At 41.8% G+C, this 20,358-nt stretch overlaps 1 protein-coding gene across 2 annotated transcripts; it reads left to right on the forward strand.

Moving 5' to 3' along the window:
- The first annotated feature begins 9,627 nt into the window (after positions 1–9,627).
- gabrp (gamma-aminobutyric acid type A receptor subunit pi) lies at positions 9,628–20,314 on the forward strand. 2 transcript variants are annotated; one of them, XM_080466340.1, is made up of 10 exons: positions 9,628–10,026; positions 11,128–11,207; positions 11,361–11,473; positions 13,718–13,785; positions 14,096–14,313; positions 17,155–17,237; positions 17,441–17,578; positions 17,708–17,860; positions 19,201–19,394; positions 19,497–20,314. In XM_080466340.1, the coding sequence occupies exons 2-10, from the start codon at positions 11,152–11,154 to the stop codon at positions 19,827–19,829; spliced, it is 1,356 nt and encodes a 451-aa protein (XP_080322466.1). In that variant the 5' UTR covers positions 9,628–10,026; positions 11,128–11,151; the 3' UTR covers positions 19,830–20,314. The 2 variants fall into 2 exon arrangements, with proteins under 2 accessions (XP_080322466.1, XP_080322467.1); XM_080466341.1 differs by having other exon boundaries at positions 10,008–10,050.
- The last annotated feature ends 44 nt before the right edge of the window (positions 20,315–20,358 follow it).

Raw genomic sequence — 20,358 nt, forward strand, 5'->3', positions numbered from 1 at the left:
AAATAAAATCTCTTTGCTTCACTCTAATCAGTAATTCTAATCCAATCTATGGCACACACATGCACCAAGCCATTGTGTGTGTGTGTGTGTGTGTGTGTGTGTGTGTGTGTGTGTGTGTGTGTGTGTGTGTGTGTGTGTGTGTGTGTGTGTGTGTGTGTGTGTGTGTGTGTGTGTGTGTGTGTGTTTTTTTTTAGGTTATTTTTTAAATTAATGTAATCCCAAGGATTTTACAATAACACAGGCCGTCCTCCTTTGGCTTTTTTCCATGTGTGCAGTGACCTGACCAGGTGTAGTGACTGCTATTGAAGATAGAAAGACACCATCTAGTGGCCGCTGAGAGACAATTCCATCCCTAAATTGAATGTGTCTTTAGACCGCGTATGCCACAACTTTACCTACTGTTGCATTTCAGTCATTTAAAATACCACAATGACAAACTGCTGACATTTCATGAGCGGTTTTTACCTGGCAAAATAAGCTGCAACCTCGCCTTTTGAAAGCTACAGGGAGTCATTCCACATGAGCTGGATGTTACTCCCTCTGATCCAATGCATTCATGGGCAGTTGATCCCAAGAGTATCAACCCCCTGTCATTACATAGCTCAATATATTGGTAGTAATGAAGTCCGGCAGCAAAATGGCACTTTAGTGTGGTAATTAATGAAGGTGTAAAAAGGCACTACTTTGTTTTGAAAAACCCCATCTGCTTTCTACATCTCTTTTACTGAACAGTGCAGGTCAAAATGGAAATCGATGGCAATTTAATTAGCTGCTTTGTCCTTGTGAAAGAAGGCTTTCATACGTGTCTAATCTGGAGTAATAATCAATGGAATGGAGGAGTACTTACTGGCCTATAAATGAGTCACAAGCCAGAATAGCAAACAAATGCAAAATTAAGGATATATTGTTGTTACTTTAATAATAATGATGTGATGCGCAGAAGGAGGAATTTATGATCCACGCAGTTTTTATTGAACTATTGATTGTTGTGCAGGAATTCTTTGCTGTGTATGACATGTGGGGATGTGTGGGTAATGGCTCATGTTACAGTTAATTGTGCCATCAAAGTACGTCGCTGCATGACTCGCCTCAAATATGATAACACCTACACACCGTACAAACGCGCATTACATACATACTCTACCCTATTCGGCAGTAACACTTTCTTACAGTCTGATTTCCATATAAATGAGGCAAAGAACAGAGAGGGAATATCGCAACATTGGTTGGATGTCCTATACTCTGGGGATGCAGAGGTGGGAAATGAATGAGAATGGATAAGAAAGGGAGGGAGAGCTAATGGAGTCTGCTGGATTAACAAGTGGGAGTGTAGGAAAGAAAATCTGTCTATAATATTCTTTTGTATTGACAAAGGTTGCTGATGTGTGAACACCTATGAAAAACACCAGGGATTACTTGGCAATTCCCAGCTCTGGAACAAATGAATTCACTTTCCAACAGACAGTTGTTAAAGCAGAATATATTTCCCCCAGACAAACATCCACCAAGGACCACAGCCCACACCTAAGTGGATTGCAAACCAATATACTGTTCAAACACCACCTGACAATATAAAAAGTAACAGAAATCTACATTGTGTAACTACAGCCTGCTGAGAGTTAGTGCAATATATTCACCAGGGTGTATTCTTCATTTGAAAGTTGGTCAATTTGAAATCCAAAAAATTCACATCTTCTGGATAAACTACAAATCATTAAACACGGATCTCATCTGACCCTATTTTGAAGCATTTTTCACACATTAGCACATTGTGGCAAGGGTGTGGTGAGCTTCATTAAACATCTTACTCTAAACAATGTTGACAAAATACAGAAAGAAAGAAAAAAAAAAAACCCGCAGCAGCTATGCAGTTATTAGAGAACCCAGTGAAACCACACATTTGAATAGCAGGAAGGAGAGAATGAGGCTCTCTAGGTTTCCTCATTCTTGAAAAGCCGGTATGTCATTTACAGACGCGGGGGCAATGCATCACCCTTATGACACAGAATTATTCAGTACAATGGCATGAGAGACACAGCAAGGGAGACCAAATTATTTCATGTTCTCCACCTGTTTCCATGAACGATGGAAAAGACTGCAACAGTGGCTATAATGTTCATTAGCCCGTTATTGTGTCTTTAGCTGGAAATCTCTCAGAAGTCATTATAGATATAACATCTATACTACCGAGTGCTTAATTATTTTCACAGTGGCGCGACACTAATGGCTGTCCAGACAAGACGCACAGCTATGGCCTTGTGAACTCTCATCCTCCCACTGGGCTTTTATCCAGCTCCTGAGTAAATCAACTGGTGCATACTAATTGGAGCCTCTTTAACCCCTGGGCAGAAATAGGGACACTACGTGTGTGCATGCATGCATGGAAGTGTGCATAGACGTGTGGATGTGCAGTGGGTGGAGGAGCCCGGTGGACCATGTGGATGTTTTGGATCCCATAGCTGGAGGAAAAATATGTCCCACTATACCACAGAACCGCAATACACACAAATACACATCTCTGGATTTCCTAAGTGAAAGTTGAGAGTGGCTAAAACACTGTACACTTGTACAAGATAAAAAAAAAAAAAAAAAAAAAAAAAAAACACAAAGAATTTCCCCCTCATTTGCATGTGGAGCATTTCGAAAGTGTGCCACAGATTTATAAAGTGCAATCAAATACGTAAACGTTGCAGCATTGCCACCAGATGGGAAAATCCAGCATCTATCAAATGTATGAAGGGAGTTCGCCAAGGTGTCTCACAGTGCAGAAACTGAGAAAAACTAATAAGTGACTGCCTGTAGCTCTCTGATGACCCCAAGAAAAATATAAGCGAACCACATTTCTCAGTTTGAATTTACTTTATCCAACTAAACTTAACATAAATAACAACACCCTTTCTGTCATGCACCGTGTCCAGACATTGTGGAGCTTTTCTCAACAAATCAAATGACCAATTTTCGCATTATTTTCCAGTATTCTCAGGTCTAGTGGTCCATCAGAGTTGGGGGAGCGAAGGCGACAGGAGAATGAATTCCCTGTTCACCTAACCTCCATCCTGTGGAATTGAATGAGATGCCACCCCAGGTTCAGACGATAACCGCTCCTGACACTTCACTCATCTGAATTTCAAGTAGAAAGACAGAAGGGACAGGACTCGCCTTGGGGAGAGGGGGTAAATCTGGAAAGAGAGACCATGGGTCAGTAGTTTGATGTGATAAAGGTAAGAGCAATGATAAAGAGAAATTACAGTGGAGGTCAGTGGTGAAGCAAATGTGACAAGTGGAGAGAAGCAATGGTTACGACCTGCTTGAGGAAGTCCACTGAAAAGCCTAAACAACCATGATCGTCAGTGCAGCAAATCTTCGCAGAAGAAATTGCGAGCGCTAATGTGCACTTGACACCACTGACTAGTCCTTGTTCCCAGCTGTTGCCAAGGTTATGGCTGTTCAGATGACATGAAACAGGATTAAATCCTGTGAGATTCTGCTTGATGGATTCACACCTCAGCTGCGCAATAAAAGCAGACTGGCGCACTCGGAGCAGAGCAGCAGTGGGCAAAACCTCTCACTCCATCGGCCCAAGACGGACAGACTGAGAGAAGGTGGAAGACAGAGAAGGAGGGATGGTGTCAGAAGGACTAGACAGTCACTCTTTAGTGTTGCCACACTTGGTGAGACTCAAAAATATTTGCAAGACTTTGGTTTCCTTCCTCCGGTTAAAAATAGATATTATTTTGTCCCGGTGACTTTCAAACCTCATTTTAACTTAAACATGGACATTCACAAATAAGAATATAACAGGTTGAAATCTGTTTTAAAGGCAGAAATGGTATGAATCTGGGTGGAAAGAAAACATTCATGATCAGGTTGGAAACTGCACAGCTTGGTTGTGAGCATATCTTGAGCTCCCTAGTTAGCCTACATCACATTATTTCGAAACAAAAACAAATGAGTAAAACATCATCTGGGCAGCCACTGTGGCTATTTATGTTTAAAAAGGATTGTCTCGTCAAGACGGTACAAATGCAATAATAGGGGAAACAACCTTGTGCCACACCACGACCACGAACGCAACATCAATAAAGAAAACGAGAGAAAATGGAACCGCGATGGGGAGAAGTGTAAACAGAGGTGTTGTTTGCAATTATCATGATCTCCCAGCATGCCCAGTGAGGGTGAAGAATATTTTCCCCAAAGCACAATTTTCCCTCCACAAACCTTTCCAACCTTGTCCCCACGATTCTCTGGGTTCATCCTCGCCATGGTTCTGCATCACCCTCTCTCCATGCTCTGCTCACAACACTCTCTTGCAGTTAAGTAGTCCCACTGGTGCCTTGCAGATGCTCTCAAGACAGCATATTTACATGTGTTTACACAAGCATTTTGCATTTAGCAAATATAAAGCATGCACAAAAGGTAAAAGCATGTGCTTGAGAGATTATGTCTTTGTAACACCGCCTCGTGGCAATACACCTTACCCCAATAGAAAGCTTGTTTGATTCCCTTCATATTTGTAAGAATCATGTTTTTCTGTGGCTGAACAATGATTTATGCAATCGTTCCACAAGATATAAACTTAGTCGATTGGATGTACGACGGCAAGCTTTGCTGACTCCACAGATCTACTCATGAAGGACAGAAATTGAATTTCCAATATGATAGAAGACTTTCATTCCTGGTGGGTCTTGATACACCTTTACAATAGAGAGGCGCTTTCAGTCTTCCCTGGCGCTGACAGCTCCAATAACAGCCCACCTGACTGAGAGCAGCTCTGTTTGCAGGAGAGGCTCACACGGAGGGAACGAGGTGCAGAGGCCATGGTTTGACTGTGCCAGCACAACATTTGCCTATTACTGAATACACAAATGCATCCCTAAGGATGAACGGATCACAGCCACTTTGATAGAGATAGATTAGACCGATGGATCATTCCTTTTGATAGCCGAGAACTAATGTTAACGGTCTGCTATCATGCAAATTTTATTTGCCTCACCGGCTAAATTTCAGATCAAAGAGTTAATATCTTGAGTGGTTGTCTGACTTGATAGTTTGTCAGTTTACCTTTCTCTTATAAGTACTCTCTGTACTGCACTGCAAAAAAAAATAAAATGGAAAAGCTAATTGTGTTGTGGCAAATCATGCAGATGTCTTTTGATTTGGGAGGAGCGCAGGAGATTCACCCAGAAATAACCTCGCAGCCATTTCGAGTCGGCCCAAGACAAATCAAGATGTTAACATCAAGTGAATGAGTATTTCATACTGGGTCGCCCCACCTTTTCTGGGCCAAATGCCAAATCCCAAAGTCCTTATGGGGAGGAAATAAACAGCTGCTCCTCTAATACATCCACTAAGTTTATAGAGTTGATCTCCTCACAGTGCCGCAGTAAAGATAACCTATATTCGAATTTAATTGAGTTTTTTCTCAAACACACAAACAGTAATTGCTACTGGCATTACAGTACATAACTCAAATCTGCACGACAATCTTCTTCTTATTTGTCTTGGCCTCTGGTGTTTAGAGCTGCTTTCTGTTCAGGACCGAAAAACAAAAACAAACAAGACTTTGTATTCAGAGCTCACAATATACATAATGTTGTAGTAATATTTATCAAAGGTTTTTGATATAGAATCAGATTAATTTCAAATTCAATATATTTTACAATCCTGCTTCTGCAGCAAATGGGCAACTTCTATTTCAAGTTTTGCAAAACATAACCATGAAGAGCACTTTAAATTTATTAAGTTAGCAAAAAGTTTCAAGTAATAAACACGACAGAAACAAAGAAAATCCAACAAAGTCAGTTCCAATAGTTTAAAATGTCTGAGCCAGACGTGACTCCGAGCCATTATTTGTCTGTGATGTCTCTTAATTCTTTCGGGGTCTACTTTTATTAACGTATCTCTCCAAAGCCGTTGTGGTTAGTGGTCTTTCAGGCTGGTGTTTTGCTCCCAGTCCCAAACAGAAGGTTGTGCCATGCTCTGTGCACATTGTTATCGTCGAATTTTTAATTATGCTTCTGCGAATAGAGTAATCTTGAGAGACGTGGCAGCTTATATCCGACAAGTGAACACATGAATGTGGAAAGTTGTAAAACTTCAGTCACATCGGAGACCGATGTGACTCTATAATGCCAATCATTTTCAGTTTTCTTTAATGTTCCGAGTTTAATTCCACGTGCGGTTTGAATGTACCAATTACGTTGGTGTTGAATTGAACCAATAGAATATACTACTGACATCACTCACATGGCACGAGTGAAGCAGATAAAATGTAGATTATAGGTTGGAGTATTTGATTCTTGTTGAGTGAAAGTGTTCACTTGGAAAAAAACTTTTGTTTCATTTTTTCTAAAGCAATGATGTGAAAAAGCAGTTGATGAGTAGTGTTGGTGTGTTCTGTAAACTGAGGGATTTCAGTGATCAAGAAGAATAAAAGACTGGAGCGTTTCAACAAGTACAATGACAGAGAGGAACACACGAAAAGAAAGGCCTGCTTCAAGCTCAGCCACAGGATCACACCACAAACTCAAAGTCCTTTGAGGTTTCCAGACCTCAAAGGATGAAAAGGAAAAGCTAAATTATAGCTCATGTTGGAGTGAGACGGCAGAAAACTCTTTGTCCGCCTCCCAAGTAGACGCAACAGTCACAGGGCGACGTGACAGCTTGCTGGAAGCGTCTACGCCATATTAATTCATACGTGTTCCTCCTGGACATGGCAGCCGTCACAGTCATTTAGGAGAGATTTATCTCTGTCCCTCTCATGAGCAGTCCCGTGACATTTCCATTTGTCACATGACAGCAAATCACTGGGCCAGCGCGCAGGGCAAGCGACGTGTCCATTTTCTGGTGCCTGAGTGGAGATCAGCAGAAGAACATCACCTGAAAGACCGTGAAATCAAAATGCATCAGCATATTAACAAGGAGTGAAAGGACGAAAAAAGGAGGGACTGATTTAAAAGAGGCAAATAGATTTAGAAAAATGTGCCTACGCAAGAAAGGACGGAGGACGGACAAAATAAAAAAGCAGAGGCAAGCCTTACTGGATTGTCAGAAAATGAAGGATGGATGGGTGGGCTAATGGAAGGATGAGAGAGAAAGAAAAAGACTGCAGTAAAAGTGGAGGTAAGGCTGGAGCTGCAGAAGACACAAAAGATAAGTGACAGATGAGGAAGGTCATTATGGCAGCTGGCTGCAGCGGCAAGGTTAACTGATGCCATCTGAAATGAAAAATGAACTGAGAAAGTGACCAAAAGGATGCAGTTACTGGTATATTGACCTTACTGAGTGAGGGTGAAGCTGGAAGGCTGCTGGCTGGCACGGTCACAGTGAAACACATAATGCACAATTGTAATGCACTGAGTGTCCGAGAACATGATATGAACTGGATTATACTAATTGTTTCTAAAATATTGTGTGTGATTATTCCATTACAACTAGAACTGAATTTATTTAATACATAAATGTGTCTGCTGGAACTGACATATCTTATCACCAATCTAAAGCTAAGTGACGACAGTTGCTTTACGATACTTAATAAATACTTTACTGTTGCGAACACAACTATATCACTGGAGTATCACCGGAGCTGTCAGCAGTGTGTGGCTCAGTCTAAGAACTGTCTTCCAAACTGGGTTTGGATTAAATGAATGTCACATAGTTAAAAGAAAATGCTCTACAATAGGGATGCTATCAGTTCTTGATGTATTTATGAACTCGATATCTAATACGTCACATCGTACAATTTGTTATATTAGCAGCTTCAACAAGCAAAGCTTTTCTCAATTAAAAACAAAAAGGAACAGCAACAAAATAGCAGGAAAACACAACAACATGCAGACAGGTACACCTTAGGCTATTAAAGTTACCTCCAGTCTGACGTTCTTCATTTTGCAGTCAGCAGGACTACATTAGTTCAGCAATAGTATAGGGGGTAAACATGAATTCAATAAAATATTAACAAAGCTTGTTTTTGCAGCAGACAACACCATTACATCAGACAGTACCTGTGCAATACTAATATGGAACAAATAACATGTTTTTAGGGTTTTGTGTCTTTTAATCTGGGCGGCCTATGTGCGATGTGTTTCAGGTCCAGAAGGACATTTCTTTGGGTCTCAGTCACACACTGGTGACATTTGTTTCTGATCCACAATCTGACATCACAGCACTGGCATTTATCTAAAGCCAGGAAATTTTGATCCAACTGCAAAAACAAATCAAACAAACATCAGGTTGCGGATTCCAAGTATTTAGAAGTCTACAGACGATGTGGGCATGCACAGCTTGTGGGGACGCAAAAAGGGATTGAACTGCTACAAGAAAGGATGTAAAGCTGGAGGCTAATAAGGGAGTAAGGGGAATGTTCAGGCAAGCAGAAAGATAAACAACAATAATTCTGCGGGCGAGTCAGGGGAGAAATACACATTCAGTTATCAGGAGGATAATTAACATACATGCAGGTGTGATGCTGAGTGGTGACTCATGCTAAATGGCCACAACGTTGACATCACCCTTGCCCCAGTTATAATTATTCATTAGGCCCTAACTCACCCATAAAACATTTACATCCTTCCCTGCAGGTGCCTCACAAATGTCTCCATTTGTCTCTTTCACTGTCAGGGGCCACGTGCACTCTGGTTCACATGATTCTCCAGGTGGATGCAAATCAGATTACCTTCGTACACTCCTCACTGTTGCTCATTATCATAATTAGGAGTAAAAAAGACAAACTATTTCCAGTGTAAACAGCTATAATAGCATAAAATGAAGATTGAGAGAGCTTTATAACTGCCGTACGCTAGTGGAACACCGGATCGCCTCGGATGGAAGCATCACAGCTCGGTGGTGGCCTGTGAGCATTGATTAGTCAGCACTGGAGATCACAGAGCAGGTAGCAGAAAAAACCCCTGAGACCTCCTGAGATTTCATTATATCCCAGGCGGTGTGTCCCAAAGGGTTTCTCTCATATGTTAGAGCTCCGATGGGTGTTCAGAGGCCACGGTATGTAATTAGGGATAAAGCTCAGCACTGTAAGGCCAGGGGCGAACGAGGGGCTCATATAGATTATTCACACTATGTCAGCAGTGCTCAAGAGTAATGACTGACCGCTCAGCACACACAGCGCTCTTTTCTATGGACTATGGGAGGCTGCTGCATGCGGATACATCATCACCATAATCATCATCCTTACTTTTACCAGGCCTAATCTGCTGGTTATTTCCTGTAATCACTATCAGCAACATGGAGAGCATATGGCATGAATGTGCACTTGGCTCCTTTTCTTCTTTTTATGAATGCATAAATTGTGAGCTCTGTGGTACAAACGGGTGGACAGGAGGAGATTTCCATTGCTAAACTGGTGGAAAAGCAATTGAAAATGTTCCACATGGGTGATTTATGAAACTCAAGACGGACAAAGTGTTGAGAGGGAACTGAATCAGATAATGACACTGATGCAAGGGAACGTGGTTGGAGGTGAGGATGTGAGGGAATGAGGGGATGAGACAGAATGAAGCTTTGAAGCCCAGAAGGTGGTGCAGTGTCAGTGTAAATTTTAGGAGAGGCGTGGGAGACAAGAGAGCAGGACACAAGACAACACGGAGAACAGGGCCAATGAAAGGTGATATGGAGAAATCAAAGTGCATGTCAATGGGTGAGGAAGTGGTGGGAGGGCGGTGTGAAAAGATGCTGCCTAAATGAGATGCTGAGTGGCATAAACAGAGAGGGAGAGAGAAAGAGAGAGAGAGAAAGAGAGAGGGAGGGGTGCACAGAGGGCTCTATGGGGAGATGAATACAGCCGTGCAGAGAGACGGAGGAATTTGCACAAACAGTAAAACAACCAGCAGTAGCCTGCACACCAAGACCAAATAGTACAAACAACTGTGGTGAGCCAAGCCAATGGAAAAATCTCTGGCTTACACTCGGAAATAACTGAGGAAGAGGACCAACCTGGAAGGAAGAGGAGGAAACAAAGAAGAGAGCTGAGAGAGAAGGAGGAGGAGTGACCTGAGAGGAGAAATCAAGAAGGTAAGTGTGGCAGAATCCAGCAAGGTAGGCAAGAGTGAGACCCAAAACTTAAATATTTGTAAAGAAATGGCAAAGCTAAATGTTTGCATGGATGTGTATGCATGGGTTGTGAGCAAAATTGGAGGGGAGGGAAAGTAATCTGCTGCTTTCTGGCACAACATATGGCTGAAGGGGGAAAAAGCATGAGTAGATTGGGAGAGGAATGAAATGATGGGAGGGGAAAATAGCAAAGGGCGAGAAGACGGTAAACAAGAAAAAAGGATCAGAACAACAAAATGTGGCAGTGTTCATAAGCCATGAATGGCATGCAGAGAGACAGACACAACCCAATAACATTTAATGACTTTAACTTCCAAATGCATGATTATTTAGATGTCGGCTCTGCGTTACTGAATATTAGATTCAGCTTTACCAAGTTTCTGGCAACGTGTCAGGATAATATCGCAGGATTCCTTTGTGAACAGCTGCAATGCAAACGCACGCCACACATTTGCATAATTTGGATGAAAGTTGCAGGTGAGGGGGCTGCAATCTACTACTGCTCACAAGATTTATCTGTCGAAGGAAAAGCGAGGGAATTGGTTGTGGCTAACAACGGGGCAACAAGGAAACCCTGATGAGTTGAAGACAGGTTCAGTGATCAAGGAGGCTTGGTGAATAAACCATGAGGTGGTGGACCAATAAATCAGCAGGCGACAGCCGGGACGTCATAGTCACAAGAAACACACTTGAATGAAGCACTTAATCTCGACACTGTCTTCATTTTGTAAGTGTGTAAGTGTGTGTGTGTGTGTGTGTGTGTGTGTGTGTGTGTGTAACATTTTAATGGAAGCAAGGAGGCGGGGATCAGTACAAGTTTCCAGTGCTTTTTACAAGTATGAGGGCAGGAGAGGAAGCCCTGTTTTATTACATTAAAGCTGAGAATGGCTGCTCTGCTACAGATTTCCCCAGAGGTTTGTCATGTCGCTCCGTTAGGTGCTGCCATCCGATGGTCAAACTGTGCTATCTCAAACAAAAATTGCGAAAACATTGTAGTCTAATGGCTTGCAGACATCAGGTTTTTTTTCTATCGTCTTAATGTTCTGGCTCTTCACACCACAGGGCCACTGACCTGCGTCCAGATCTATGATGTCCGTGCCACAGCTTGCACTCCTGATCTTCTCCTTGACCTTCTCCCAGGGGTGAGGACACCTGAAAACACACAAACAGTGACAAGAGCACATCACATGGACGTATTGATTTTTAAAAAGCTGTAAAAATGCTTTTGCACCAACATTTATGATTCATTTTCCATGCCTCCTCTCATTACTTTTTCATCTCTCTACTTGTGTCAGCGGCTGTACGTTCCCTAGCAACCACTGGGGTGAATGGAACGACTCCCAGCTACAGCCAACCATTCAGAAGCTCATGAAGGGATACAACCGCTACCTCAGGCCTAATTTCAATGGTAAGAAGCCGTCTGAGGAGTCCTTTTCAGAGCAGTTAGAAATCTAACCCACTGGCAAAGTTTATTATCATGTAAAGGCAGTATGGAGGGGCTGATTTTTCTACTTGTGATATCAAGCCAATGATGAACATTTGCTGAGTCCATAATCCATAAAACAGCCTGAGGCAGTCTCTCTCTATGGTATCCAGGTGATACGTACAGTTCTTTATCCAGAGCAAGGGTCTACAACCAGTGGCCTGTCTTTCTCTCGGGGTTCCCTGAAGCTGTCAGAAAATTATTATTTAGCTTATTTGCAACCATAGTCTTGGAAGACTATGGTTGTGCTGTGGATTAGTCTGTGTTTCTGTCACTGGGACAGTGACAATGGAGTGACCTCTCCAGAGCGCAGGTCTGGGCAAAGGTTATGGAGATCCTGGGGTGCCCAGTGAAAAATAGCTAGAACCACCATAAATGAGATAAAATGCTAAAACAGTTTAAAAAAAATTAAAAAAGAAAAAAACTGAAAATGACTAGGATTACTAAAAGAAAGAAAAAGCTTAAAAATGTGTGGAAAACAAACATAGCTGCTTAAAAGAGAACCAAAATAGACAAAAAGCTTAAACGTCAAAACTGTCTAAGAAAAAAAAACAAAAAACTGAAAAAGGAGAAAGTCAGCCCGATGAAATCAGGTCCAAAAACAGCTGAAAATGTAATGAAATGCTTCCCATCCTAAATTGTAACTGAAACGTCACGGATGCACATTTTCGTACATATATCAAACCTATGCATGACACTTTTTAAGCTGTGTTCACCTCATTTTAAAGGTAAACTAGTTTTGCAGCGCCACTTAAATCTGATTTGGTTGCAAGTGACAAAAACGCCTCACTCGCAGTCGCAGACCTCTTATCTAGAAAAAGCTCAAGACTTGGGTCACCCATTTCCTTATAAGACACCAATGACTTACCGGTCCTTCAAAATGTCTACTTTTATAACATTATGATTCTGAACTCTGAACCTCTACCCTTACTAAGTTCTTTCCTCATCCTTTGCCATTCTAGGCAGAGATTAGCCAACGTGTGTGCACAAGCTCTCAACAACCTTTTGAGTAGCCTTCAAGGCATGTACGAAGAACATCCATAATTATTCAGGAGGTTCTAAACGAGAATATCTTTTTAATACTTAAGTAGCTGAAGGTTGACGATACCTGTTGGAGATCGGAAATCAGCTTCACATATTCTTTACAAATTATCGGCTAACTTTACAAGTGGTAACTTGTTCGCTCGTCGACCCACACACAGGTAAATGTATGCCCACAAACACAAACAACATTGATTATATAAAAACAATAATACATTTGCTACCGTTAAACTAAAAAAGCAGTGCAGCGGTGCAGCGAGTATCAATATGGTAATGTGTGCTGCATATAGCGCAGGCTGTACATCCCTGTTATAGTTCCTCATTGCAGGCATATTAGACACATTTTTCAGCCCGAGAGGTGCAGAAATATCAGGAAACAAACTGTGAAATAATTTGTATACTTGAGTGTAAATACAATTTTTTATTTTAGTTTCACGACTATTTTTAACTCATAACTTGCTACTGAGTCTATCCAGTAAATATTGAAGTTCAGACCTTTATGGTTTTTTTCTTTTAATGGAAAAATCCATGCTTTATATCGACATTTGTTTCAACATAGTGTAATTTTTATTTAACTTATTGTAGGACAAAGAAATGGGCTTTAAAAAAAATTGAAAATAAGAGTTGAAACACAATGCAATTAATTGATGTGTAAAAGTCACAAGTAGTTTTTAGGAATATACTCGATACCTCTGAGTATTTTCTTCTTTTTTTTTAAACAAATTTTACTTGTGGGTAAGAGTTAAGCAAATGTAATGCAGAATTATTTTGTATAAATGTTCAGGTAGATCACTATTTGCTGAGTTTCACTCTCAAAAACAAAGTGTTTCATGAGGTCCATTCCCTCCCTGGTTGTGCATTCGCTTGGCTTGACCTGGACTGCGGAAGGACCCAGGTTTTAATCTTGTTTTCCGCTGGAAGGGCATCCAGCGTAAAAACTAACTTCATGTTGCGAGTTTGCAATAACATGCTGTGGCGACCCCAATCGAAAAGGTAGCGGATGAACAGACACGCACGCCTCAGAAGCTAGATTTGACCCACTGCAGCACGTAGAGCGTTTTTCTTCAGTAGATTGGGGTTAGAGTACAACCTGATACCTGAGCCTTTTTATATTTCTACCATCTGCAGAGGGTCCGGTGGAAATCGGAATGAGCCTGGACATTGCCAGTATCGATGCCATCTCTGAAATCAACATGGTGACCCCCTCCTCTCTTCCTCTTTCTGACGTCTTTGTATCAATATATATGTAAAGCGCTTTTGGGCGATTTGTGCGATCTACCGATCGCCCGGCACAAACAGTGGATCAGTTATTTGCACAAAGATCCCTTGATCACGATGCTGAACGATAAACCTTAACCCTATGCGCTGCTGGAGTCACGCCAATATGTGCGCTAATTAAGGATCCATTATTTGCGCAGTGCAATCGTGCCCATCACCCAAAAGCGTCGGAAATTATATTAATGAGGGTGTTTGTTTTGTGGGAATACTCTAAACCTCTTTTCTCAGGATTACACTGCGACCATCTTCCTCCGTCAGCGCTGGCGCGACTCCAGGCTGGTGTTCCCGGGGAACGAGAGCGTGAGCGTGGACGGCCGTCTGGTGTCGCTGCTCTGGATCCCAGACACCTTCATCCCGGACTCCAAGCGCTCTTTCCTGCATGACGTCACCGTGGAAAACCGCCTCATACGCATCTTCAGCAATGGCACCGTTCTCTATGCCCTCCGGTAACGCTCCTGCTCGGGATGCACCGATACCACTTTTAAAAGGACAAGTACAAGTATGAGTACTGACCTGTCGCTACTGGCCGATACCGAGTACCGATGCCAGACTCTTTAACATGCAGCATGTAGCGCAGTGTTACATGCTGAGCAGTTAAATTAATGAGCGACATCTCCTTAAGCTCTGCTGGTCCAAATGTCACACTGGTGATTAAGTTATTGGTATTTCACCAACTACCTTTCGCCCCTTCTCTTGATATGTTGGCAGATCATAGTTTACGCTCTTTCACTCTGATTCATAATAATAAAAAATCTCCAAACCGCTGACATCGCTCGTGCTCTCTTGGCGACCTGTGGGTTGAGTTGCTGACATATCAGATATCAGAGATCTGTGCAGCATCGGACCCGATACTGGTATCGGTGCATCCCTATCGCCTGTTATTCTTCTGAGGTTTTTGTCCTGTTCACATTTAACTGACATTTGACGCTCTTGTAGCCGTCAGAAAACAAGCCAATCAGAACTGGTGGAGCTTGTTCAAAGAAAATGCCCTCAAAGAGAGAAAATCAAACAGTGCTTGTCATAAGGCGAAAGAAGAGGAAAACAAGCATATTTGTTTTTATTTTGCCGTTGTAATCAACCGTAAATTGGCCTCGGGCTCAACTAAAAACAGCGCTCATGTATCACCACTAAGTCATACAACTTAAGGGAATGGCAGCGAACTCCCTGAGTGTGCAGTGCCCTTCAAACACTTCCTATTCTGTCAGAGAAGATTTGCAGAGTCCCCTACGGCTACGGCCAAAAAACTGTCCTGACGTCTAATCTGTCATGTTTCCCTGCCACAGAACTTTGTTATTTCACATATTATTTTTTGCCAAGACAGCCTGATTAAGGACAGAAAGGGCAGCTTTGTGCAGAGAGCACAGGGAAATCTCAGCTCCTCTGGAGAACAGAAAAGGCATTTTGGTTCAGAACTGTGGCTGTTTTGATGCTGGTGATTACATTTTGCACAATTCAGAAACTTATCCTGTTTTTTTTTTTGCTGTACATGGGATTTTGTCAAGTCCTCACACACTATATATTTATGTAATCACAAAAAGTGTTATTAGTGATACACAAAGGTGAGAAAAGTATGCAATCTGTACTATTTCAACTTTTTTTCCCTGTCCTTTGGTTGCTCAGATCATGTGATCTGTATGTTTGATTTGGCATTCAACCATTCATTCGGGATTTGGGACCAGCAGTAGAGTGAAAGGGTCTCTCCAATTGCAGATTACATACTAGTAGGCTACTGCAGTGCAACTCCTGGTGATCAGCTGGGAGTTAAAAGCCCCCACTGACCAGCAGTAACCCATTGTCAGTGGGATTTGAACCAGCCAACGTCCAATCACAATCTCTGGATCACCACCGAGCACTGAAGGAGAACTGATGTTCAAACTACAAACCCTTAAATTCATTGCAGATGTTTGTATAATGTATCTATGATTAAACAATGAAAAGTAGTTTGTTTTGTAAACATATGCAGAAGCAAAACAGAAGTTTTCTCTTTATAAAAAGGAACTTATTGACTAATAATGCAGATCAAACCGTTTTTATATTATTCAAATTGCGGGCATACCAACAATTTATATTAATTGGCCAGTGTAAATCAAACTTAAATGTGGCTAAAGGTAAATAGTGAAAAGTACTACAAATGACATTATGTAAATGATTGTAATGTGTTATTTTAACCTCCGATGATACAATAAGAATATGTTTATTCAAAAGCTCCAAAAGTACATTGAAAGATCTTTCAAAAATATTACACAATTCCTGTTTTGAGGGGTGACAACGCTCCACATGTTTATGTTTTGGAGTCTATCATCTAAAAACACATCTCAGCCTCTGACTGCATTTACAGCTATCGATCCCATTAGTATGACGTGCGGAAGAATAACTTGTCCCTGGAGCAAGCGAGGAGTAGCTCTTTTGCTTAGCCTTATCGTTTTCTTTTACGATAAAGAAAAATAGGCTTGGTTAAATTCAGCATATAAAATATACAGATGGTAAGCATCGATCTTTTAACACAAGAATCAATGCTAAACAGACATTTAATATTGGAAGTGTGGCTGAATTCTCTTGTCTCAACCTAATTAGAGCCGCGTGCGCTCAGACTGACGTGCAAACAAATAACGCCGCACAAAAACTCACTTTGCTCGTCAACGCGGAGTCTTCTACCTTAAACCATTTAGTCATCAGGCTCCACTTCAGAGTCGGAAAGACGAGTTATTTTACTGTAAAGCAAGAAGCGTCGATGTTGATTAATGTCATGCGCAGGGATACATACGGTGAAACGCCCGTGCTCAGAGCCCGTGGGAATAGATGAGGCAGTAATGTGTGGAAGTGAAGTTATTAAGCAATACATATCTTGTTAACATCACCCATCTGTTGGCTTTTATGAGTTGCTATATAGTAATTTTTTTTATTACATTTTTGATTTAGTTTATGGGGAACTGACTAAGTGGCGTTTTCCAGTGAATTAATCGAATTTGACTTCAACAACTGGCAACACTGTAAATTCCGAGGTCATTGAACGTACCTTAATATGAACGTAGACGCTTCTGTCAGAGCTAAACAATGTTTATATTAGCAGAATATTTTCAATTTGAAATATTATTTTGGCCTTGATTAATGATTTTGCTGCAGTAAAATGTAGGTGTTCATGTGTCTAGTTTATCTTCATTCTTGCCGGTATCTAAAAAAAACAAAAACAAATCTATTGATCAATAACTTTGTATGTCTAAAATGAAACAGTCTTCCTGGGGAACCTTGCAAGAGATGCTTAAAGTCTTGTGTTGAACACTCAACAGCATCACAGCTACGATTGCCTGCAACATGGACCTGACCAAGTACCCCATGGACAAACAGGTGTGCACCCTGCAGCTGGAGAGCTGTGAGTACTTCCTGTGAGCTCCACCAACCACCCCTGACACCTCCATCAAATCTGTAGCTGGCCATAACTCACCTTCATGTCATCCTCAATATCCCCATTTGCATCATTACCATCATTACTGCAGTGAGTATCAAGGCAAACAGGCAATGTCAGCCGAGCAGCTCAGATTCAGCTAAATGTAATGATTGTGTTTGTGTTTTCAGGGGGCTACAACCTTCAAGACGTGGTCTTCTATTGGACCAGAGGGAATGACTCAGTGAAGGGTTTGGACACGCTGCGGCTGGCTCAGTACAGCGTCGAAAGCTATTACACATCAGTGTCACGGGCTGTGTATGAGACAGGTACCACATTTCTGCTTCTCAGGGGTGTCTTTGTCTGTGATGTTCTATAATGAGAAATTTCCTGCAGAACATGTGTGTGATTCATTATTAATTGTTTTCAAAATCCTGCCTTCTTGTCTCTTCTCACAGGACATTACCCCAAGCTGGTGCTGCATTTTGCACTGCGCAGAAATGTGTTGTTCTTCATCTTGGAGACTTATGTGCCTTCTATACTGCTGGTGGTTCTCTCATGGGTGTCTTTCTGGATCAGCCAATCCTCTGTACCTGCAAGGACTTGCATCGGTCAGTACCAGATACAAAGTACAGGCTGCTCATTTTATAACCTATAATCTTAGAGTAACGTTGTGTAATCACAGGATGTTAGGTAACTGAGGAATATCAAAGTTTAACAAAGTAAGGCTCTTTGTCAAGCCTGTATCACTCATAAACAATGTTTAATTGAAAATTAAATGGGGATTTTGACAATTTCTTCACACTGATTATATTAAGCACCCAAGTAATTGCTGTCTTCTTACCTCAGCATGATCCTAATTTAAGTTCTTGAAATTCCTCTATTATGATTTTACCAGCACTAATCTTTAGCTGTCTGAAATAATTAGCTCTTAAAGACAAAAGTAGCATCCATAGGAAATCTTGAAGGCTCATTAATAAACCTGCACTGTAGCATTTATCTTGGAGATAAAACTGAGCAGATGGCCCAGTTTACTTGATCACTTTTCTGAGGTTTCTCACTCTGAGCTCTACATAAAACCTTCAGTATCTCCGAAATAGATTTTCAACACCACCAGAATGGGAGCGTTTCAGATCTGCACTTATCCTTTGCAAGTTTTTGGACTGTAGAATAAAACAACGTGCCTTAATCCTCTCACGCAGCATAAAAATACCTTAAAGCCTGATTACAGTGCAGAGTACAGAGATGGCTTCTGGTTGAATTACAGTTTCACTTTTTTTATTTTTTTTCAAACCCCTTTTGTCTGTCTGGAACGCAGCAGGTTAATTAGCTTGAGATTGAGTTCTTCTTTGGCTTATCACTGGGCCACTCAGTAACACCTGTGGTCTTGTCTCGGCAGCTCATCAGCCGAAGCAATCAGCTGTAAAGCGGGACTCAAAAAAGAAATCAAAGTTTTCTGCATTCATTCTTTCCGCAAGCAATCTGACCCTTCCCGGCCTCATGAAAACATAATTTCAATTCAGCCTGTTTGTACCCCGGATTCGTCGCGCTGGGTCCTGATACTTTGCTTCCCCCAAGGTCAGAGGGGCTGCTCCAACTTGTTTCTGAGCCATGGAAATTTTTTATTTAGTGTCTTCTTTTTGGAAGATCAAGTGGAATTTACATGTAGCCACGTCTTATTTTTCTTATTTCAAAAGAAAAAGTTGACACCATGAAAAGAACTGATGAAATGTAGAAGCCTATTTGCATTAAAATATTCTAATGAGCACTGGCAGCTGTTTTGAACTTGTTTCGGAGAGCAAGTAAATTAAAGATGATGATGCCATGGGAGGATAATGAGGGACTGGGGCAGGGGATAAACACACAATTCTGCACCTGCAATGATTTCCAACTGCTGGGTGATACTATAAACTTGTATGAGGAGAAACCTTAACTCTGATGTGTCCCTCAGGTGTGACCACTGTTTTGACTATGACGACTCTGATGATGGGTGCCCGTACTTCCCTTCCCAACGCCAACTGTTTCATCAAGGCCATAGATGTTTACTTGGGCATCTGTTTCACCTTCATCTTCGGTGCCCTGCTGGAGTACGCCTGCGCCCATTTCTATACCATGCAGAACCAGACCATAGAGGATTTACACAGAGTGAGCTTGACGCTTTGTATAGAAACGTCTCATGCAAAGGCTTCATGTTGGGTACTGAAATACACCGCGATCTCTAAACCGCTTTTGTTGTCTGTCTGCAAGGAACTTTTGAGGGATTTCAGCGAGTCGAATGGAAATGGCTCCATCCCCATCGTCCGCTCCAGGCAACCAAGACAGCCCGTGGAAGTGGGCTCCAGTGCAGAGGAGTCCGCGGAGCAGGCGGCCAACAGCGATGCTCAGAACCACGCTGGCTCCAAAGACAAGGCACCCAGTCAGGGCTGCGGATTGTCCTCGCTGAAGGATGCGTCACGTCGCGCAGCAGCCGTCTTCACTGTGGAAAATCCACACAACATTGATTGCAGGGCCCGCACCGTTTTCCCCACGGCGTTCCTCTTTGTCAATATCCTGTACTGGCTGTACTATCTCTTTCTCTGAGTGCCATCTCCAAGCTAAGGAGAAGTTTATGATATCACCCTGAAGCTGCTCTACCTCCTCATTTGAGACCCAGTACCAGACACCACAGTCTGGATCTGAGCTGGTCTGATACAACCTCTTTGTAGCATACTTACAAAATCTTTCAGAGCTACAGATTCATAAAAAGCAGCTGGTCGGAAGTACAAAGTAGAGATGCTACTGTTATTGATCATAATGAATGGATGGCTCCTGACATATTAGCATGAGTGGTGATACAAAGCCTTCATTAGCCCCTGAAAAATCAATTGATCATTAAATGAGGATGCGTAAACTAGCTCTACACAATAGGCTGCCTGAACTGCATCACACAGTACTGTGCTGCATTGAATTGCCTTTATTAAGTGAGTGATGTGTTGTTTTCTCTTCTTTCAGCTGTATTACATTGTTTGTATGAGGTAATGTATACTTAGTTTAAAGCATTTGTGAAATTAAAAGAAGATATGAGTAATTGAGATGTGTTTGTGGATTTCAATGAAGAAGACGGTGTTTC

This window comes from Lipophrys pholis (assembly GCF_963383615.2).
Source record: "Lipophrys pholis genome assembly, chromosome: 6".
NCBI lineage: Eukaryota > Metazoa > Chordata > Actinopteri > Blenniiformes > Blenniidae > Lipophrys > Lipophrys pholis.